Source organism: Dryobates pubescens, chromosome 31, assembly GCF_014839835.1.
Source record: "Dryobates pubescens isolate bDryPub1 chromosome 31, bDryPub1.pri, whole genome shotgun sequence".
NCBI lineage: Eukaryota > Metazoa > Chordata > Aves > Piciformes > Picidae > Dryobates > Dryobates pubescens.
Window position 1 is genome coordinate 4826618 of NC_071642.1, and position 14827 is coordinate 4841444.

At 61.7% G+C, this 14827-nt stretch overlaps 1 protein-coding gene across 1 annotated transcript in view; it reads left to right on the top strand.

The window, feature by feature from the left end:
* The window catches only part of REXO1 (RNA exonuclease 1 homolog), a 48205-nt gene extending 40981 nt beyond the window's left edge, over positions 1 to 7224 (top strand). Inside the window, exons 12-16 of the mRNA XM_054175314.1 lie at positions 950 to 1060; positions 1887 to 2002; positions 3057 to 3195; positions 5813 to 5933; positions 7042 to 7224. Coding sequence (XP_054031289.1) covers positions 950 to 1060; positions 1887 to 2002; positions 3057 to 3195; positions 5813 to 5933; positions 7042 to 7130 — 576 coding nt within the window. The 3' untranslated portion in view covers positions 7131 to 7224. The remainder of the gene's footprint in view (positions 1 to 949; positions 1061 to 1886; positions 2003 to 3056; positions 3196 to 5812; positions 5934 to 7041) is intronic.
* The last annotated feature ends 7603 nt before the right edge of the window (positions 7225 to 14827 follow it).

Here is a 14827-nt window from a genome sequence, read left to right on the forward strand (position 1 = left end):
CTGGGTGCAGAGAGTGGAGGACAGCAGTGGGAGTGCCTCTTGCAGCAGCAGCAGCTTGGGCTGGTGTTGGCTTAAAGCCCTCCAGCAGTCACTCCCTGAGCTCTCCTGCCAGCTGGTGGTGGGCTTGGGATGCAGAGATGGAACTGGGGCTGCAGGCTGGGGGTACAAGTGAGGGCTGACCTGCTGGGGAGCAGCCCTGTGGGGAAGGATCTGGGAATGCTGGAGGACAACAAGTTCACCATGAGCCAGCAAGATGCCCTCATGGCCAAGGTGGATGATGGTCTGCAGGGGGGCATCAAGAAGAGTGTGGCCAGCAGGGCAAGGGAGGTTCTCCTGCCCATCAGCTCTACCTGAGTGCAGCCACAGCTGCAGTCCTGAGTCTAGTCCTGGGCTCCCCAGTTCCACAGAGCCAGGGAACTGCTGAAGAGAGTCCAGGGGAGGCTACAGAGCTGCTGAGGGGCCTGGAGCAGCTCTGTGAGGAGCAAAGGCTGAGAGCCTGGAGCAGAGCAGCCCCAGAGGGGAGCTGAGCAATGCTCAGCTAGAGCCAAAGGATGTATCAGGGGCAAGAGGCTGCAGCCAGACTCTGCTCAGTGGTGCCCAGGGACAGGGCAAGGGGCACAAACTGGAATCCAGGAGGTTCCACCTGAACAGGAGGAGAAAGTTGTTTGTTGTGAGGCTGCTGGAGGCCTGGAGCAGGCTGCCCAGAGAGGTTGTGGAGCCTCCTGGTGTGGAGAGCTTCCAACCCCCTCTGGGCACTGTGCTGCTGGGCAGGCTGCTGTGGGTGCCCCTGGTGGGGCAGGGGGTTTGGAGTGGGTGAGCTCCAGGGGTGCCTTTCCAGCCCAGCCTGCTGGGATTAATGATGTTGTTGAAGGGGGAGGGTGTGCAGGGGGCTGGCTGGGCTGCCCCCCTGCTGGGGGCTGACAGTTGGCTCCTTCGCTCTCCCTGCCAGCAACACGTCCACGACGGGCGGAAGGAGAGCCTGGATGGCTTTGTCAAGACCTTTGAGAAGCTGCCTACAACTGATGGCTACCCTGGCATCTATGCCTTAGACTGTGAAATGGTGAGTGCCCAACCACAGGGGCAAGGCACAACCACAGTGAAGCTCCCTGGGGAAGGCCAGGGGTGGTGATCCAGCTCTTGTTTCCCCTGCCGCCTTCGGGGGAGCTCTTCAGTCACACTGCTCCTGTGCCTGGCAGTTTGCTCTTGTTGAGTACTGTAAGCAAAGAATCCTGGCCTCAGGTTTGGGCCTCTCACTCCAAGAAGGACGTGGAGGGGCTGGAGCAGCTCCAGAGAAGGGCAACAAAGGTGGGGAAGGGGCTGGAGAAGAGGGCTGGGGAGGAGCAGCTGAGGGAGCTGGGGGTGGGCAGTGTGGAGGAGGCTGAAGGAGACCTTCTTGCTCTCTGCAGCTCCCTGAGGGGAGACTGGAGCCAGGATGGGGTTGAGCTCTTCTCCCTAGGAACAAGCAGTAGGACAAGAGGAAATGGCCTCAAGTTGCCCCAAGGGAGGTTCAGGTTGGACATGAGGAGCGATTTCTGCCCCTTGAAGGTTGTCAAGGCCTGGCCCAGGCTGCCCAGAGGGCAGTGGTGGAGTCTCCATCCCTGGAGGAGGTTTCAAAGTCTTGGGGATGTGGTGCTGAGGGCCAGGGGTTGGTGGTGCCCTGGCAGTGCTGGGTTCAGGGTTGGATTTGATCATCTCCAAGTTCCCTTCCAACCAAACCACTCTGTGATTCATGGCCTGGGGGCTGTGTGCCCCCCTGAGGAGCTGCAGCTCTCTGGGCAGTGCTTGCTGGCTGCACTCCATGTGCTGTGCTGTGGGAGCTGCAGCTGAGGTGGTGCCAGGCTGGGCTTGCCCTGCTCCTCTCCCCATGGCTGCTCTGTTCCTTGCAGTGCTACACCAAGCAAGGCCTGGAGCTGACAAGAGTCACTGTGATCAACTCTGACCTGAAGGTGGTCTATGACACCTTTGTCAAACCAGACACCAAGGTGGTGGACTACAACACCAGGTAAGGACTTCCCTGGCTCAGAGGCCTGCTCAGGCTCAGCTGGGGCAGTGGCTGCAGCACTTGTTTGAACTCCACTGACCAGCCCTTAGGCTGTCCCCACAGCCTAAACTGTCACACACTGGCTGGCAGGATTTGTGCCTTGGGGAACTGACACCAAGCTGAGAGGAGTGGTTGGTAAGAGTGAAGGCCAGGATGGGAGCCAGGCAGAGGGACCTGGCCAGGCTGCAGAGGGGGCTGAGGAGAACCTCAGGAGGGTCAGGAAGGCAAAGGGCAAGGTCCTGCACCTAGCTTGGAGCAATCCAGACTTGGGGTGATGAGATCCAGAGCAGCCCTGCAGAGAAGGACTTGGGGGTGCTGGGGGGGAGAAGCTGGGCAGGAGCCAGCACTGGGCACTGGCAGCACACGAGGCCAAGGGCAGCCTGGGCTGCAGCCAAAGCAGTGTGGCCAGAGCTGGAGAGAGGATCCTGCCCCTCTGCTCTGCTCTGGGGAGACCTCACCTGCAGGGCTGGGGCCAGCTGTGGAGCCCTCAAGACAGGAAGGACCTGGAGCTGATGGGGAGGGTCCAGAGGAGGCCACAGAGAGGATCAGAGGGCTGCAGAACCTCTACTGTGGGGGCAGGCTGGGAGGGTTAGGGCTGTTGAGCCTGGAGAAGAGAAGGCTCCAGGGAGACCTCAGAGCAACCTTCCAGTACCTGAAGGGCTCCAGGAGAGCTGGGGAGGGACTTGGGACAAGGGCTGGGAGTGCCAGGATGAGGGACAGTGGTTTGAATGTGGAGCAGGGCAGAGGTAGGTTGGGCATCAGGAGGGAGTTCTGCACAGGGAGGGTGGTGAGAGCCTGGCACAGGCTGCCCAGGGAGGTGGCTGAGGCTCCATCCCTGGAGCCCTTCAGGCTCAGCCTGGCTGTGTCCCTGTGCAGCCTGCTCTGGCTGGAGCTGTCCCTGCTGCCTGCAGAGGGTTGCACAAGAGGATTTTGAGGGTCCCTTCCAACCCCAAGCAGGCTGTGAGCCTGTGGCTTGTGCAGTGATGGAAGCCTCCTCTCTGCTGTTGCTGTGCAGATTCTCTGGTGTGACAGAAGAGGACCTGGAGAACACAAGCATCACCCTGAGGGACGTCCAGGCTGTCCTGCTGAACATGTTCAGTGCAGACACCATCCTGATAGGGCACAGCTTGGAGAGTGACTTATTTGCACTAAAGGTAAGCTCCAGGTCTGCTCCTGCCACCCCTCCCTGCTTCTTTCCCACCCCAGGCTTTGTTTGGTGTCTCCTTCAAGCTGTGGAACTGCTCAGCTCCAAGAAGCAGGAGGTGACAGGAGATCTTTCCTGGCTGTGAGGCAGGGAGGAGCTGGCTGTCTGTCTGTCTGCCTGTGGTGGGAGGCTCCTGTGGGTCACTGGTGGTGGCACAGCAGCTTTGAGTGCCTGGTGCTGCCCAGAGGGGCAGAGCTCTCTAGAGGTGGCTGTGAGGGTGCTGGAGCAGAGCTCTTTGGAGGGACTGAGCTCCAGTCATCCACCTTTCCCCCCTGCCAGAGACACAAGAACCCTCCCTTGGTGTCAGCATCCTTTGAGCCTGGTGCAGGAGGTTGTTTCTCCCTGAGGTGCAGGACCCTGCTTGAACTCCAGGAGGTTCCTATCCCCCAGCTCTGCAGCCTGGCCAGGTCTCTCTTAGTGGCAGCAGAGCCTGCTGGGTTCTCAGCCACTCCTCCCAGTTTGGTGCCCCCAGCAGTGTCCATGCCTGCCTGAGCCTCCCTGCCTGCTCTGCTGGGCTTTGTGCTGCTGCTGCTTTGATCAAAGTTTGGCCTTTGCTGTGTCTCACTTCTTGCTCCTCCTCAGTCAGCCTTGCACCCCTCAGCCCTCTGCTGTCCTCCCCTTGCCCACTGTGCACACAGATCTCCAGGGGCTTCTCCAGGGTGTCCTGGAAAGCTTGTGGCAGACAGGAGCTGAATCTTCAGTCAGTGCTCAGGAGCCAGAACTTGCTGCAGCCACTCTTGGCCATGCTGAAGGGGCTGTGGCTGCCAGCTCAGGGGGTGGCTGGGAGCAGGAGCTTTGGCTGCCTGCAAATCCCTTCCCCTCTGGGTGGCTCCCATTACCCTGCCTCTTGTGGAGTTCATCATCATCACCAAAAGATTATTTCCTGCTCCATCAGCAGGAGGTGGCTGCCTGGAGCCCTCAGAGGCAGCCAGTGCCAAGAGAAGGAACCCAAGAGGCAGGGAGCAGAGTGTGACAGGCCCTGGCACGTCAGCACAGCCTCCCTGACGGCCTTGGCAGGGCAGCTGCCTTCTGGCTGATGGCTGTGGCCAGCTCCAAGTGGTGACAGCTCTGCCATTTGTGTTTAAAGCCACATTAGCCTCTCTCCATCTTCTGCTTCTCCATAACTGATTGTCCCTGTGCCTGGCTGGGTGCCAGAGCTGACTGCACTCCAGCAGAGGTTACCCAGAGTTGGCAGCTGGCTGCTCAGCACAGCTCCCAGCCTGTCCCTGCTGAGCTGCAGCTGCTCTGAGGCACTTCAGAGCTGAGCTCTGAGGCTCTTAACGGTGGACCTACAGCCTGGCACCCAGCATGGCACTGGGGAGGCCACAGCTTGAGTCCTGGGGTCAGTTTTGAGCCACTCACTCCAAGAAGGACATTGAGAGGCTGGAGCAGGTCCAGGGGCAGGGACACCTCCCACCAGCCCAGGTTGCTCAAGGCCTCATCCAGCCTGGCCTTGAACACCTTCAGGGAGGGGACAACCACAGCCTCCCTGGGCAACCTGTGCCAGGCTCTCCCCACCCTCACTGGCAACAATTTCTTCCTCATCTCCAGCATGGTGACACTTTGAGAGGACAGCAAAGCTCTTCCATCTCCTGTGTGCCCAGGCATGGGACCAGCCAGGGCCTCCTCCCTCCCTCCCCCTGCATAGCTCTTATGGCAGGAGCAGGAGATCCCTGTGTCCCACTTCATCCTTGCTGGTTACAAACTTCCTGTTGACTCACTGCTGCCAGGCAGGAAGTTCCAGGGAGGTTTGCACCTCACAGGTGAGGCCTCTTCTGTAGAGGCAGCCATGACCTGCCATGGGTTAGGGGCAGCTGGACTTGCACATCCTGCCCACTTCTCTCCACCTCCTGAGAGGCAGCTGAAAGGCTGCCACCAGCTTTGTGTGGTCACCTGCTTCCTCAGCTTAGTTGTTCATTGTGGGAGATGCTCTCACAGATTCACAGCTTGCAGTGGGTTGGGAGGGAGCCTCCAAGGGCATCTTGTCCAACCCCCTGCAGGCAGCAGGGACAGCTCCAGCCAGAGCAGGCTGCACAGGGACACAGCCAGGCTGAGCCTGAATGCCTCCAGGGATGGAGCCTCAACCACCTCCCTGGGCAGCCTGTGCCAGTGTCTCCCCAGCCTCACTGTGCAGAACTTCATCCTCATGTCCAACCTAACTCTGCCCTGCTCCACATTCAAACCCTTGCCCCTTGTCCTATCCCCACAGCCCCTTCTGAATGGCCCTCAGCTCCCCTGGAGCCCCTTCAGGTACTGGAAAGCTGCTCTGAGGTCTCCCTGGAGCCTTCTCTTCTCCAGGCTGAACAGCCCCAACTCTCCCAGGACACTTCCTGCTCTGGAGGCTGAACTCTGAGGGCAGGGCTTGGGGAAGCTGCTGTGCAGGGGAGGAGGGAGGAGGTCACCTTTGGCTGAGAGCCTCTCCTGCAGGACCGGTTGGGCTGGAGCTTAACAGCAACATCCCCCAGAGCCTGACCAGAAGGTCTCCTCAGCGTGGTTAACCCTGAGGAGTGTCCATCCCTGTGGGAGGTGGAAAATCAACACCTGTGCTTCCTGCTGCCTCCCTGCAGCTGATCCATGGCACCGTGGTGGACACTGCCATCGTCTTCCCGCACCGCCTGGGGCTGCCCTACAAGCGAGCCCTGCGCACGCTGATGGCCGACTACCTCAAGCGCATCATCCAGGACAGCGGTGAGAGCCGGGGGGGCCCCAGCTCCCAGCCCACCTGGGGGTGGGCTGCTTCCTCCTCATCCTCTTGATCCCTGTCGGTTTGGTTGGGTTTGGTTGGGTTTCCTGGCGGTGGTTGGGAAGGGGCCGGCAGACGGAGGCTGTGCCGCGGGCGGCTTCGGCGTGCAGCCTGCGTTGAGGGCCAGCAGCTGCTGGCTTCTGGGCTCGGTGGGGACCAGAGGAGGCAGAGGGAGCTCTGCTGAGGCCAGGCCATGCCCTCCCTTCTCTGCCTGGCAAACTCAGATTGCTCTTCCTGTTTGGAGCATGACTTGCTCCTCTCCATCTCCTCCAGCACACCCTAACGTGCTCCTGGGGCAGGGGAGGTCTCTGGGCAGCCTGGGCCAGGCTCTCCCCACCCTCAGGGTCAAACATTTCTCCTTCTCTCCACTCTCAAGCTCCCTCTTGCAGCCCCAAACCATCCCCCCTTGGCCTGTCCCAACAGGCCCTGCTGCAAAGTCTGTCCCCAGCTTTCTGCTCAGCCCTTCAAGCACTGCAAGGCCACCAGAAGGTCTCCCTGGAGCCTTCTCCTCTCCAGGCTGCCCAAGCCCATGGCTCTCAGCCTGGCCTCCCAGCAGAGGGCTTCCTCTTGATCCCTCTCCTCCCAGGGCTGTGCTCCAGACCCCTCCCCAGCTTTGTTGCCCTTCTCTGGACACCTTCCAGCAGCTCAACGTCTTTCCTAAACTGAGGAGCCCAGAGCTGGACACGGGACTCAAGGTGTGGCCTAACCAGTGCTGAGCACAGGGCACAATGACCTCCCTGCTCCTGCTGGCCACACTCTTCCTGATCCAAGCCAGGATGCCATTGGCCTTCTTGGCCCCCGGGCACACTGCAGGCTCCTGTTCAGCCTACTATCAACCACTACCCCCGGGTCCCTCTCTGCCTGGCTGCTCTCAGCCACTCTGTCCCCAGCCTGTAGCACTGCCTGGGGTTGCTGTGGCCAATGTGTAGAACCTGGCACTTGGCTGTGTTGAGTGTCCTGCCCTTGGGCTCTGCCCTCTCTCCAGCCTGGCCTTCACCCCTCGGCCAAGGTGGTCACAGGTGCTGACCCCCACCCCTGTCTGTCTGTCCCCAGTTGGAGGGCACGACTCGAGCGAGGACGCCAGGGCCTGCATGGAGCTGATGGTCTGGAAGATCAAAGAAGATGCCAAGGTGAAACGATGACCTGGAGCCTTCTGTCTCCCTGCTGCTCCTGCTCCAGCTCCTCGAAGCAGTGCAATAAAAGCTCCGCCGCAGCCGCATGCTCCCCCAGCCCCCCGGCCGCCCGCGGCCAGCTGCAGCGCCGCAGGCAGGAGGCCGCCGGTGCAGCGCCGCAGGAGGCCACTGGTGCAGCACCGCAGGCTGCTGGGGCTGCCGGTGCAGCACCGCAGGAGGCCGCTGGTGCAGCACCGCAGGAGGTCACCAGTGCAGCGTCGCAGGCTGCTGGGGCTGCCAGTGCATCTCTGCAGGAGGCTGCCGGTGCATCGCTGCAGGAGGCTGCCGGTGCATCGCTGCAGGAGGCTGCCGGTGCATCGCTGCAGGAGGCTGCCGGTGCATCGCTGCAGGAGGCTGCTGGTGCATCGCTGCAGGAGGCCACTGGTGCAGCACCGCAGGCTGCAGGAGGCTGCCGGTGCATCTCTGCAGGAGGCTGCCGGTGCAGCGCCGCAGGAGGCCACTGGTGCAGCACCGCAGGCTGCTGGGGCTGCCAGTGCATCTCTGCAGGAGGCCGCTGGTGCAGCACCGCAGGAGGCCGCTGGTGCAGCACCGCAGGCTGCTGGGGCTGCCGGTGCATCTCTGCAGGAGGCTGCCGGTGCAGCGCCGCAGGAGGCCGCCGGTGCAGCACTGCAGGCTCCAGCTCGCTGCTCGCAGCTCCCCCGGGGCCAGAGGCTGGCTCTCAGACCCTCCTCCCTCCGCCTGAGGCATCCTCTGTGGCACGGCCCCCGTGGGCCTGGCAGGGTGGTTGTGAGTGGCACAGCCAGAAGGGACTCCTTGGCTCCTGGGAGAAGCTGGTGCAGAGCAGGTGCCCAGCTGCAGAAGGGAGAAGCTGGTGCAGAGCAGGTGCCCAGCTGCAGAAGGGAGAAGCTGGTGCAGAGCAGGTGCACAGCTGCAGAAGGGAGAAGCTGGTGCAGAGCAGGTGCACAGCTGCAGAAGGGACAAGCTGGTGCAGAGCAGGTGCACAGCTGCAGAAGGGTCCTTGTGGTTCTGTTCCAGGCTGATCTTTGTCTTGAGTTTCTTTCCAATGTAACTTCTGTTGCCTCTGTGCTGCAGCGCTGGGGGAGCCCCAGTCCTGGAGAGGAGGGGAATGGAGGAAAGCTGGGCAGGAGGCTGGGGGTGTGCACAGCAAGCAAGGGGTGCAGAGAGCTGAGGATCAAACCAGCAGGGAGGTCCTCGTGAGGTCCTAGGGTGAGGAGAAAGCTGGAGCTGCACAAGGGGGAGGCTGTGAGTGTGTTGGGAGCAGCAGAGGAGTGAAGGGGGTCAGGGAACTGTGACCTGCTGCAGCCCAGGTGACCCCTGCTGGGTGAGGGCTGGCAGCAGGCTGGCTGCAGAAGTGTCCCACCCTGCCCGGCCCTGGGGGAGCCAGGGCTGTGGTGCTGAGGTGAGGGAGAGCAGGGCTGGGCCAAACTGGGGTGCCAGAGCCAGCAGCAGCTCGGAGCCCTGCTGGGGAGGGCAGTGGTGGGAGCTGACTGTCCCTTCCCTCAGCTTCCAGCAGGGCCACAGTGAGCTGGGCTGTAGGGATCAAGGTTTTTGGAGGGACCTGGGGGCCACTCAGTCTGCAGCCAAGGGTGGCCCTGAGCAGCCTGCAGGACTCCCCAGCACTGTCCCTTGGAGCAGGGACTTGCTGCAGGCACAAGCAGAAGCAATAGGGAAAAGTGACTCTGAACTTAGTTTATTCCTTGGGTGTTTGGAGAAGAGCAGAAGACCTCTCCCTGCCCATCTGACCCCTGGGCTGAAGCAGCTGCCCACAGGGTGTCTCTGTCACTGGTGGTGAGTGGGGCAGCAGCACTGGTGGGCTCCCTGCCCGGGTGCCCAGGCTCTGGTGGTGCTGAGGGAACAATGGAGCTGGTTGAAATGGTCCCTGCTAGATGAGGTCTTGAGCTCTTCAAGCTGAGCCCCAGGCAGCTCCATCAGAGCAGCAACGACCTTGCTGCTCCCAGGTGGGACTGGCAGTGCTGGCATGGTGCTGGCTCCATGCCCCTGGCATGGGCTAGCAGGGGAGCTGCTGGCTTTTGCTTCCTGTGGGAGCTGGGTCCAGCTCCTTCCTTTGTACCCTGCTGGCAGTGCTGGGCTCCGTTTGGGGATGTGCTGCATGCCCCTTGGCATGTGCTGCTGGCCTGTCCCCACACCGTGCCCAGCAGGGCTGGGCTCTGTGCCAGGGGCAGGGTGCCCTGCTTGGACCCCTCTCTGGGGGCTGGGGGGTGCTGGTACAAGCCCTGGGAGCCTTCCCTGTGCCATTGCTGCCCCTGGAGGTGAGGATGTGGCTTCCTGTGCCAGGCTCTCCTGAAGCCAGGGGCTGTAAAGGCTCTGTTAGTGCTGAGCCCTCCTGTGATTCCCCTGGCAGCAGTGGCACAGGCTCCCAGTCTGCTGCCCTGCATTCCCAGCTCCCCCAGCACTCCCCAGGGCACCTCAGGTGCAGCTGCCCTCTGCCAAGTGCTGCAGCCACCCCCTGCCCTGCCTGGGGGCTTCCAGGTGAGGCAGCCTCAGGACATAGTGTCCTGTCCCCTCCCCATTGCCCTGCCCAGGCTGTGGGAGAGGTGGGAGAAGGATGAGTGCTTGCAGCCACGGAGGGAAGCTTTGCTCTGCTGCTGCTGCTGCCTCTTCTTCCCCTTGGCCATCCCCTGTTTGTCTTCGGCCCTGGCTGCAGGGGTGGAGCACACCCGCAGCGGCTCACAGATCTCCTGAGCTTTCAAAGCCAGCTCCTGCCCCAAGGTTCCCTCAGCACTGGAAAGGACCACCTCAGCTCCTGGCCCTCTCCTGCAGCAGCTGCTTGCCCTGGAAAGCTGGCACCTTCCTAGCATGGGGCTGGTGCCCTACTCAGGGAGCTGGTTGCTTGGCTTGATGCCATCCCCCAGGCTTGGGCAGGGCAGAACATCGCCGCAGGCTCTTCCTCAGGCAGGAGTCCTACTGTGCCAGGGGCCCTGCTCATCTCCCCGAGACTGAGACCCCCTGGAATGAGGCTTTGGGAGTGGGCTGTGGGGAGGAGGTTGCCCTGCTGGTGGGATGCTGCTGGGGAAGACAACCGCAGCCACCCATGCCGGGGTGTGCCCCGGGGGCTGCCATCTGCGGTGCCCCTGGGGGGGAAGGGTGGAAGAGCGGAGGGTTGGGGTTGGGGGAGGGCAGGGGCTGTACAGAACTGTTGTAACCTGTCATTTTTGTAACTGTTTTTAATAAAAGAGTGTTGCTGAGACACCAGCTGCCCAGCTGGCACTGCTCTGCCCACGGCCAGGGCAGGAGGAGGGGGGCTGCACACATCCCCAGCTGGGCACAGCCTGGCCAGGTCTCCCTGGAGCCATCCTCTCAACCTGCAGCTGCTGTTACCTCTTCCATGTCCTCACAAAGTGGCTCTGCAAGAGCCCAGCCTGCCCCCAGAACTTCTCATTGGCTTCACAGCCACTGGTGCCAGTTTGTGTGGAACAAGAAGAGTGTGGCCAGCAGGGCAAGGGAGGTTCTTCTCCCCTGCTCAGCCCTGGGGAGGCCACATCTGCAGTCCTGGGTCAGGTTCTGGGCTCCCCAGTTCAGGAGAGACAAGGAGCTGCTGGAGAGAGTCCAGAGGACAGCAGAGCTGCTGAGGGGCCTGGAGCAGCTCTGTGAGGAGCAAAGGCTGAGCCCTGGGGCTGAGAGCCTGCAGCAGAGCAGCCCCAGAGGGGAGCTGAGAAATGCTCAGCAAGAGCTAAAGGAGCTGTGGGGGGCAAGAGGCTGGGGCCAGACCCTGCTGAGTGGTGCCCAGGGACAGGGCCAGGGGCACAAAGTGGCAGCCAGGAGGTTCCACCTGAACAGGAGGAGAAACTTGTTTGTTGTGAGGGTGCTGGAGGCCTGGAGCAGGCTGCCCAGAGAGGTTGTGGAGTCTCCTTGTGTGGAGAGCTTCCAAACCCCCCCTGGCCATTGTGCCCCTGGACAAGGTGCTGTGGGTGCCCTGCTGGGGCAGGGGCTTGGACTGGATGGTCTCCAGAGCTCCCTTCCAACCCAAACTGTGCTGAGGCTCTGTGCCTCTCTGTGCCTCATCAGCTCACTGGGGTCAGCCAAGGAGCTGGAGGCAAGGGGCAGAACCTGGTGCCACTTGGCAGCTGTGAAAGGCCAGCCTGGGGCTGCCGGATGAGCTGATGCCTGTGGTGGTTCCTGGGGTGCTCTGGGCCATATCCTTGCTCTGTTCCCACCTTGCCCCCCATGAAGTGCCCTGAGCTGCTGAGCAGCAGCTGGACAGGTCCTGGCTTCTCTTGCCTCTGTCCTGGAGCCAGGGCAGAAGCTAAGCAGTGCTGGCACAACCCTTGGCATCCTCCCAGTGCCTGAGCTGGCTCCTCAGGAGAGCCCAAATCAATCTCACAAATGGGGCAGGAACTGAAGTGCCAGGAGAAGGAGCTGAGTCAGCAGGGAGGAAGAGGTGAAGGTAAAAAGTTCAGATAGAGAAATAATGAGCTGTGAGATGACCTCACTGCAAGGCTTTGGCTGAAGCTGCTGCTGGTGGCCTGCTGATGGCAGCGGCTCCTTGGGAGGCTCTCGCAGGCGCCTGGGGACTCTGCCACCTTCACACAACCATAGACTCACAGAAGGGTTTGAGTGGGAAGAGACCTTCAAAGCTCACCCACACCAACCCCCTGCAGCCAGCAGGGACATCCCCAACCAGAGCAGGCTGCTCACAGCCCCAAACAACCTGACCTGCACTGGTGCCAGGCATGGGGCAGCTCCAATGTCCCTGGGCAGCCTGGGCCAGGCTCTCCCCACCCTCAGGGTCAAACATTTCTCCTTCTCTCCACTCTCAAGCTCCCTCTTGCAGTTCCAAACCATCCCCCCCTTGGCCTGTCCTAACAGGGCCTGACAAAAAGTCTGTCCCCAGCTTTCTGCTCAAGGTTCTGGACCACCTCCAGGCATGGGGACTCCACCACCTCCCTGGCAGCCTGTGCCAAGCCCTGACCACTCTGGCGGCAAAGAAATATTCCCTCCTCTCCAACCTAACCCTCCCCTGGTGCAGCCTGGGGCCATTTCCTCTTGTCCTGTCCTTAGTCACTTGGAAGAAGAGGCCAGCAGCAGCCTCTCTCCAACCTCCTTTCAGGAGCTGTAGAGAGCAAGGAGGTCTCCCTCAGCCTCCTCTCCTCCACACCAACCACCCCCAGCTCCCTCAGCTGCTCCTTCCCAGCCCTGTTCTCCAGACCCTTCCCCAGCTTTGTTGCCCTGCTCTGGCCCTGCTCCAGTCCCTCAGTGTCCCTCACCCTGCAGTGCCCAGCCCTGGGTATTGATCTGTGGAAATAGCCTCTGGCCTCTGGCCCAGCCTGAGCTCTCTACCAGCAAATTGGTGCCACTGGGCTGGCTGTGTCCTCAGAGCTGCCAGGGGTACAGTGACCTGCTGGGTCCCTGCTGGCACCCGAGTCCCTGCCCTGCTCCTGCCTCTTGTTCTGCAGGGCTGCTTCTCTCCCTGCCCAGGGCTCCACTCTCCCCATTAGGGTGGGGAATTTCCAGCTCCAAATCAAAGATTCACAGAGTGGGTTGGGTTGGAAGGGACCTGGAATGTCATCCAGTTCCAACCCCCTGCCACGGGCAGGGATACCTCCCTCCAGCCCAGGCTGCTCAAGGCCTCATCCAGCCTGGCCCTGAGCACCTCCAGGGAGGGGGCAGCCACAGCCTCCCTGGGCAGCCTGTGCCAGTGTCTCCCCACCCTCACTGCCAAGGATGGTGCCAAGCAGCCCAGAGGGCAGCAGCTGGTTGGTTGTAAAGGTCTGGGGAGGGGTGGCTGAGTTTTTGGTTGCTGGAGGTGAGTGCTGGGTGCTGAGGGCATCACTCATTTCTGGGGGGCACACGGGAGGGCAGAAGCCAGGGTTGGAAGCTGCATTGCCCAGTCCATCCTCTGCCATCACTCCTGCTGCTGTCCCAAGCTGGGGACAGTAATGGGAGCCTGGGGAGATGCCACCTTGAGGCCGAGGACAGCGCAGGGTCAGCTCCCAGGCTGAGAAGCTCCCCTCCCCCACCCCAGCCCCGTGCTGCAGGAAAAGCTCCCAAATCTGGGTGATTTTCTGAACAAATGGAGCTTTGTGGCTGCTTGGCCGCTTGGAACCTGGCACCAGAGCCAAGGTGAGAGCCAGGCTCAAGGTTTAACCCTTCCCTGCGAGGGCAGCAGCCAGCACATGGCATCTGGGCACCCCTGCCCCGGGGCAGCTCCCACCAGGGGCTTCTGCCCCATCCCCAGGGGGTATGGGGACCGTGGCTGCGGTGCCCAGTGGAGCATCCTCTGCCCTGGCACTCGGCTGTGGTGGCCTCCTGGTGCTGGCTTAATTGCACCGGGGTGGGGGTTGAGGGGGGGTTGGGCTAATGGCAGGGGGGATTGATTGGTAAAATGTCACCGTGCCTGGCTGCTGTTGCCAGGGTGACCTCTCTGCCACGTTCTCGGTTTCCGGGGGCCCACAGCCACCCCCCTCCACATGTCCCTGCGTGGGGGGGGGGACAGCAGGGTGGGATGTGGAAAGCTCTTTCCTCCCTCCGCATCCAAGCCGCTGCTGCCGGAAGCGGTGAGCGGCTGCGGAGGCTGAGCCGGGACCGGGAGGGCTGGGCTGGGACAGGAAGGCTTGGGGATAGGGAGGGATGGGGAGGGATGGAGCTGGGGGTTGGAACTAAAAGAGAGAGATTGAGAGCGGAGAGAAGGAGAAATGTTTGACCCTGAGCGTGGGGAGAGCCTGTCCCAGGCTGCCCAGAGAGCTGGGAGCTGCCCCATGCCTGGCACCAGTGCAGGTCAGGTTGGTTGGGGCTGTGAGCAACCTGCTCTGGTTGGGGATGTCCCTGCTGGCTGCAGGGGGTTGGACTGGGTGAGCTTTGAAGGTCCCTTCCCACCCTGCCCAGTCCATGGCTCTGATTTCCATGTGCCACCACTCACCATCTCCACATCACCTCTGACAGCTCCTTCCCTTGGGCAGGGTCTGGGTGAGCTTCTCCCCTCCCTTATCAGGAGAGGAAAGCCCCAGGGTGGGGATGCTCCCAAATCCACTGCCACAGGTTGGGTGCTGACCACTGTCCCCCCACATGGGGACTCAGGGCCATGGGATGTGGTGCAGCTGCATCACTTATGGACCTCCAAGGAGTCACTCCCTGCAGGAAATGCTTTATGGACTCTTGGGCCAGCAGTTGGCTAATTGCCTCCGGCAGTCAGTGCTTAATTGCAGCAAGCAATTAATCTAATGATGGCTAATGAAGGACCACTGTGGTGGGGCCTCTCTGAGTGACACTGGGGTGGGAGAGCAGGGAGAGACTGGGGTGAGTGTGGGATGGGATGAGTGTGGGGAAGGGTGGAAGAGCTGGGAGCTACTGGGATGAGTGCTGAGTAGGATGGGAGAGCTGGGAGTGACTGGGATGAGTGCTGGGAGGGATGGGAGAGCAGGGAGAGACTGGGTTGGGTGGTGGGAGGGGTGGGAGTGCTGGGAAGCACCATCTCATTAGCTGCTGGCACTAACAAGGCAGCCACAGCCCCAGGGGGATTTGCAGTCCCAGAGCTGTCACCCTGGGGCTGCTGGGAGGCAGTTTGGTTCTTCTGTGCCTTCAGCCTCTTCCTCCTTGCCTGCTCTTACCTTCCTTGGTCTTCAAGGTACTGCCTGAGCCCCACTGAGCTGCTGCCAGACCCCAGGGGCTCTGGGGCACACTGAATGCTCCCCAGTGACCCCAGTTCAGCCCCAGTGCTGCCACAGTCT